The sequence below is a fragment of the Leptonychotes weddellii genome, chromosome 6, assembly GCF_054177405.1.
Source record: "Leptonychotes weddellii isolate Sample4059 chromosome 6, ASM5417740v2, whole genome shotgun sequence".
Lineage (NCBI taxonomy): Eukaryota > Metazoa > Chordata > Mammalia > Carnivora > Phocidae > Leptonychotes > Leptonychotes weddellii.
The window spans coordinates 2514451-2521950 of record NC_138374.1 but is presented as its reverse complement, the minus strand read 5'-3'; the positions used below and the strand labels follow the sequence as shown (position 1 = coordinate 2521950).

General features: G+C 50.1%; 1 protein-coding gene across 1 annotated transcript in view; it reads right to left on the bottom strand.

The window, feature by feature from the left end:
- Positions 1 to 7500, bottom strand: part of EBF3 (EBF transcription factor 3) — a 116344-nt gene that overhangs the window by 34163 nt on the left and 74681 nt on the right. Inside the window, exons 6-7 of the mRNA XM_081823031.1 lie at positions 5450 to 5531; positions 1677 to 1794 (exon numbers count right to left, since the gene is read on the bottom strand). Of these exons, the coding sequence (XP_081679157.1) occupies positions 1677 to 1794; positions 5450 to 5531 (200 nt within the window). The remainder of the gene's footprint in view (positions 1 to 1676; positions 1795 to 5449; positions 5532 to 7500) is intronic.

Here is a 7500-nt window from a genome sequence, read left to right as displayed (position 1 = left end):
TTCCCAAAGTCAACTACATGCATTTTAAAATTATGAGTCACTTTCTGGGGGCGGAATGAGATACGTCAACTGCTTGCAAGGAAGTGACTTGGTTTAAATGTTGATAAAATATTGAGAAGCAAACATTTAAAAAAAATCTTCAGCAAGACTGCTTCTGCAAATAGCTTTTGATTAGTTGGGTCTTATCTCCAAGGTACCCCCACTAGTGGCCTTTATTTTTCTAAATGCTATTTTTTCTGCTTGCAGTCAAATGCTTTTTCCTGCTACTTACAAAAATAAATGCTTGTAGTGTGCTCAGGTCATAATAGCTCATTAGAGGAGGCTGATTTTGGACCCAGACTACAACCTAACACCAGAGGGCTGAGAGGGCCTCCTTGAACCTCCTGCCTTGTGAGTGCTGGCTCTCTAGGGAAGCAGGGGACTGAGGACCAGGGATTCAACCTTCTTAATTGTGAACCTCATTAGTGATGGTTGCTAAGCAAAACACACACCTACCTTCAGTGCATAGGAAGGAGATAAACAGTACGTCACAGATCCTAATGACTTGGTGCCCAGGGCGACCTTTAATTACGATATTTTTGTTCTCTTATACCTTAGTCATTAATGTAGAAAAACAAATTAGTTTATTTTTGTGGACCACAGCAGATTCATAAACTGTCTTCCAGTTTTTATATGTCTGAATCGTATTTCATTCTGATAACCTACACACACTTCATTCATTTTCCTGTGTATGCATCTGTGTGGCTCCTGAATTCGAGACCTCTGTGTGGAGGATTGGTCTTAAAATGGTTTAGTTTTATGGGCTCTTTGCTCCAAAAGATTTAACCACGCTGTTTTGTTTGCAATTCACTTTCAAGGAAAAAAAAAAAAAAAACACACCTCACATTACTTTCTCAACAATTCACGTTGGTCAGAATCTCATTATTGGGAAGTGTTCTGGTATAGAGGATGAGGATCTTATCTTACAGGGGGTGGGATAAATCGTGGGGACATGCGTGAGTGAGGGGCTTGGGGAAGGCCCTCTGTGTCTGAGTGTTTCTGAACCCTGACTCCATGTCTAAGACCACCGCCCCGCTGCCTATCACTCTCAGCAAAATTCTTCTCTTTTAAGAAGCAAAACAAGAAGTCAGTCACTTGGAAGCATTTCATATAGAACATTTTATGCCGTTTTGGTTTTTTTTCCCCTCACTCCCTTCACCCTGCCCCCCACCCATTCCATCCAGGGACAGGAAACGGTCCTCGATGTCTGTTCTGAGCTGATGGGCCCACAACATAACCGCCCACTGAAACGTGCACGGAGTATCTGGGGATGACCTTCTGGATGGGGGCTTAGGACAGCCCAAATAAAACCAAATAAATTAAAACTGCAAGAAAACTCCAAGCAAAAGAAAGCTTAGAAACAAACAAACAGATAAAGTGAAGCCCATGGCAGGTGAGGTGAGCGAGGCCCCTCCATAACGGGACAGGGGAAGCAGGAGAGGACCCCGGCAGCGGGCTCCAGGGGTGGGGGGGGCGGCCAGGCCCTCTAGGGGACCGCAGGCCCGGGAGGGGCCCCTGGCGGGGGCAGTGCAACATGAATCAACATAAAGGATGGTGCAAAGGAAAAGAAGCATTGCAAATAAAAAAAGACATGTAACATGTGTGCCTACCATTTTCCAGATAAGAAGGGGCCGTACCTTCTGACGGGTCTAGGCGGCGGGCCCGCCGCCCGTGTTTGGAATTGTTGTGCACAAACATGTTGTCAGACACGGCCAGCACGTGGCCGTCCACGTTGACTGTTGTCGACACAACAACCTGCGAAGATGAAGCGGATGTGAAACGAGCTGGCGGAGGGACAGACAGCCACCCGCTGGGTGAGACAGAAGCCGCCGCCGGCCCCACGGTGCGCCCCGAGCCGCGCCCGTGTCCGCTCCCGCACGGCCTCCCGGGCCACCAGCACTCGCAGCTTTTTTGGTTAGTGGGGGTGGGCGGGCTGTTTTGCTTTGTTTTGACTCAAGATTGCTTCTCCTCAAAACCCGCTACACTAATTACAGTTTAATCTCCTATTATGCTAACAAGTGAATTCAATTCAGAGAAATATTCTTCTAGCCATTAGATTCAGAAACACCCCTCCAGCCGCTCATTTTAAAGCTGCTGTTTTGATTGATCTGTTCACATATTGATTAGATAGTTTATCTAATTAAAATTAGTTCACTTGAGACTGTCCTCCCTTGAAGAGTTGTGAGGATTCAGGGTTGCCAAAAACAGGCTTCCTAAATCCGAAGGACTCCGGCTACCCCAGCCCATCATCCGTGATCCCTGGGTCGATGTGAAAATTACATCTAATGTCTGGTAACGAACCTTCCTGAATCTGAAAAGACCGAGCTGAATATGAGTAGTGGCAGTGTTTTCAATCCAGAGCAAGCATCCTTTCTCAAGTTCACTGCGGAGACTGGCAAGGACCCTGGTGCCAACGCCCTGCCGACCCCGGGCGCCTGCCCAGGGAGCCCAGAAATGGCACCCTTTAATGGACTCGGGAAACGAGAATCACTACCCGGCCTTAAGGTTTTTCTTAAACAGAGGGGGGCCCATGCAGTCCATTATTTCCAGAAGAGCTGATATGAGTAGCAAAGACACGAGCCCTGGTTCCGTCTGGGTCTCACAGCAGGACTTGTGGCTGGGGCCAGCATCTGGGGTGCCGGGAGCCTGGCCTTGGCCACATGTGGGCAGTGGTGAGGGCCAGCACCACCTCGAGAAGCACAGCCCCACAGAGAAACATGCAGCTGGACAGGAGAGGAGGGGACCAGAAGGGTTCCCAGTCCACGTCTGCTCTCCCTGCCTGGTCTGCACATGTCCAAACACGCCCTGGAAAATGACCACTGAAAGCCAAAGCTACAGCGAACCTTGGTTAACAGAACACTGGTTCATCCCATGTAGCCAATGTACCTCGCCAATGTAGGACATTAACACCAGGGGCAACTGGGATGGAGGGGGTGCCCAGGGGGCACATGGGAATGCTCGGAACCTTCGTGGATTCTTCCCGAAAGCCTAAAACTGCTCTTTAAAAAACCAGTCTACTGGGACACCTGGGTGGCTCAGTCAGTTAAGCATCTGCCTTCGGATCAGGTCATGATCCCAGAGTCCTGGGATCGAGTCCCGCATCAGGCTCTTTCTTTCTCTCTCTCGCTCTCTAACAAATAAATAAATAAAACCTTTAAAAATAAAAAACAGTCTATTAGAGGGGCACCAGGTGACTCAGGAGTTAGGCATACGACTATTGATTTCGGCTAGGGTCATGATCTTGGGGTTGTGGGGTTGAGCATGGTGTCAGGCTCTGTGCTTACCAGGGATTCTACCTGAGATTCTCTCTCCCTCTGCCCCCCCCCAAAAAAAGTCTATTAGAAAAAAATAAAAGTGATCAAAAATAAAAAATAGCATTTTTAAGGGTTAAAAAGGTCAAAGCTGCATACACACACACACACATACACACATATATTTGAATACATGTGTAATTGACTTTTTCATAAAGAAAATCTCAGGCCCCACAGGAAGATTGTGAAGCAGGGGCCGTACCCACCACACACCCCAAAACTCCCTCCCAGGGGCAGCTTCCTTGATGCTTCTCTCCTGGGTGGGCCTCACCAAGACTACTGGAGTCTCACAGTATTGGGCCCCTCTGAGCCTCAAAACACTGTGGGTACCACCATCGGCATCCCCAGTCCAGCCTAGACACGTCATCCTCTTCTTGTCGACGGCCACCCACCCACAGGGCGGGCACGTGCAGTGCCCTGGCCACCTCTGCCCCCAGGACCCAGGGCTCGGGAGGACCTGCACCATCACCTGAGCGTGAGGCAAGGCCACAGAACGAATGCTGAGCCAGACTTGACCCTCTTCGAGTTCTCAGACCATGATATGTTAAAGAAGCAAGAAAGGTAAAAATAAAAATAAAAAAAGGACACTGTTTTGCTCTGTCATCTCCAAATAGGTCAGTCACCAAGGGAAAAGCGTGTGGCTCAGCAGAGGAAGCAGACAAGCTGTGTTTTGCTTCTTGGCCTGGGCCAGCCCTGCAGTGCACCTACAGGAAGGTGCTGAGTCTGTGAAGCCAGCTGGAAATACTGTGTACAAACTCTTCTGAGAGGCAGGAAGACGAGCTAAAGAGAGCAGAGCAAGTCCTTCTAGTAACTGTGGGCCCACTTGCAACTGAGGGTGTGTTGGCCAATGGCGAGTGAGTGTGCGCCCTTCCACTCTGCTCCGATGGGCAGATACCACTGTGAAGCCTGGTGCCAGAAAGTTGGAGGCAGGCCCAGCTGTTTACAAGAGACACTGTCCCCACCTGCAGAGCATGACTGTGGACCAGGCCACAGACCCTTCTCTGATTGGCTGGTTGGCTGTAAAGACAAATGTCACATGTCCTAAAGGACTGGAACGTAAGTTAAATTGCTAAAGATGACCTTGAGCGGTTTGAGGGTAAGTCATCCAATCTAGCATCATTCCCACTAGCTGCCAGATTCCTCTCTGGTTGGTAGGGACTAGCAGCAGTTCTGTGTCCCGGCCTAGAATATTTTCACAATTAAAATCAGCAAAATAATCCACTGTGCGGGGAGTACCTCTCACCCTGAAGCAACCTCCTAATCATTCACAAAGGCAAGAAAATTATGCACTCAGTGATGACCGATCCAGGTCTACCTTCTCTCCTTGAGATGAGATCCTCTGAAGCAAACCAGAATATGAGTTAGCCTGCCTCCAGCAACATGGCCTAGCAATTAGGCAAGGGTGTAAGGAAGCAAGAATACATCAACCCTGAGGGAAAGGAAGCTGAGCTGGGGGAACATTCTGGAACATGTAGAGGCCCGCATCAAACAGTGCAGCTCCCTTCATGAGGGGGGCCCAAGGTCTTGTGCTTACCCAACAGGCTGCACTATGGCTCTGCCCCATGAAAAATCCACCCATCGATCCCTAAGAGAAGACCTTTGGGCATGGGCTCCAAGTTCTCATCAGTTGTGCATGGCCACGTACGGCTGAGGAAACAGGCTACCTTATGTACTAACGTATTTGAAGAGATTCTGAAACAGTCATTCTGAAACACACCTACAAGACTCACCATGGCTGAACGTCAGGGGGAACCCGTCTTAACCTGCAGCTGTGAGAACTCTGACTTCCAGATACCTGGCAGCCCAACGCGGAGGCCGGGCGTGGCGCGACCACTTTAAGAGGTGCACCTTATAAGCCAAGGTCACGTTTTCAGAGCAAACCCCAGTGTGCACAGACTCGATTAATCTGGCGTACTGAAGAGCCCGAATCATTTTTAAGGCAAAGTGATTTAAATATTTTATCAAATGGACCGATTCGGGTTTGCTCCCAAGCCCTTGGAGAACTAAAGACTGTTTTCTGAACAATCGAAACATCAGAGAATTCAAATTGCATGTTAAAAGTCCGGACCGTGGCCCGCGTGTCTTTGAGAGATGTGTACCTGGAATCTCCGCATATCTCGAGGGTTGCCTGCATTCTTCAAACAGTTCTGATTGCACTTGAGGAAAAACTTTAGAAAGAATCTATAAAAATACAAAAAACGGATATGTGTTAGGGTCATGAGACAAACTCACAAACTTTTAGAAAGACACTGTTGCGTGGGGAGTGGTGGAGGTTACCCGCCACCGCGCGCTCGCCGCCTGTAGGGGGCGGTACTGGGTCTGACCGCCAGCCCTGATGTCCACAAACTTACGTCTGTCTTGACAGTATGGGTCTCCAAGCTTTAGGACAGCATCTGCGACTTGGACTGGCCATTCCCTGCCTGGATCTTCGCACGGTAGCCACTGGGGGACTGTCCAGCCCAGACGGGGCTGCCAGTTTTGGCAAATAAGAACACAGGATGCCTAGTGACATTTGGGCTCCGGGTAGATGACAAATAATTTCTTAGGATAGGTATGTCCCAAAGCATCCCCATCCTAAAAAACTGTTGTTTACCCATAACTCAACTGTAACTGGACATGCTCAACTTTATCTGGCAGCCAAGCCGCCTAGGTAAACGGACTTCCCAAGATGAATTTTTAAAAGTTACGGTGGTTGCAACTCTTAAGAGAGGATTTGGGGGTGTGCTTTAAGGACTGCAATGACTTCTGTGAAGGGTCTACATGTGTTTTTGAGGAAATAATCGGTAATTCCAAGCCGGCACTGAAGGAGCCCCTCAGGTGGAAAGCAGGAGAAGCAACCCCCAGCCCGGGCTCCGGGCGAGAGCGTTTCTACTTCCCGCCAAGCCCCGCCCTTGTGCCTTGAGGCGTGAAGATTCAGGGGTCCTGACAGTGTGTTGAGATGCTGTGACAAAAACCTCATCACACTGTCCCCTCCGTGCCCGTGTGCTCGGTGACAAGGACAGGAGCTCTGGCTCCCAGCGTGCGCGCATGGGCTGGAGCGCCCGGCATGGGGGCCGCGGGGGTCTGGTTCCTGCGCCCCTCTGCCTCGTCCTGATGAGGCGAGGCCACCGTGGGCCGCGCCGGGGGGCAGGGAGGGGGTCTCTGGCCGAAATACACGCCCTCTTCCGGCGTCTGAGCGTCCTGTCCGGCAAGGCTACCAACAAAACTCCTCTCTTTTCTGTCCAAATGTCACCTGTCCTACTTGGGATTATTCAATTTTCATGAAGTTTCACATGATTTCCTTGAAATCGACCTTACAGTCAAGGTTCCTTGTTGACAATGATCATATCAGAAAACAAAAAAGACTGCACAGACGAAGATTCATTTCTCTAACCGCATTCCCGGACGACTTTTCACCGCAGCCGAGGAAAACCCAATTGATGGGAAAAAGAAGAGTGGCCACTTCATTAAATTTTCTCACATACCGCCAGGCCTCACTATTTTAGGCCAGAATTTACATCTTTTATTAACTCACCTCACCTCTACACTTAGCTCCCGGTGCCTCTCAGCACCATCTGCCACTAGCATACAGTAAGTCACTGATATTCCACCCACCAATTTTTCCTAACAACCACTGTGCAATTAAACTCCACGCGCTCTGCAGAGGTAAATTAGACGCACCTGCGGCCACACTGCATTTGAACTGCATCAGGAAGGCCCTAACAAGGTGAGGGCGTCACAAAGTGATCGTCCTGTCAGGCAATTAGGTTTTCACTTCGGGGACAGCCACATGGTGCGATTATGCCACATATTACCACCCGGCTAATCTTCTGAGCAGGCGCCGGCCCGAGCAGCTCTCCTCTGTACAGAGCCGTCTGCGGGAGCTTTTTGTCATGGGAGGCATTTTTTTTTTTTTTTTTACCCTCCCCCCGCCCCTCTCCAGAGAAGGTTTTTTTAAATTCCTTGATGTCTTCTTAGGCGGTTCACCTTTTGCCTCTAAGACAGCAGAGCGTATGTTGACCAACCAGTGCCATGATGGGGGAGCGGGGCCTGGCGCTCTCTCGGGCCTCCGCGACCTCCGGCCGCGGGCGGAACTCGGCAGCACAAAGCTGGGCGCCCGCCGGGCCCCCCGAACCTCAGCATTCTTGGGGCCTGGCTCCCCGGCGCAGGT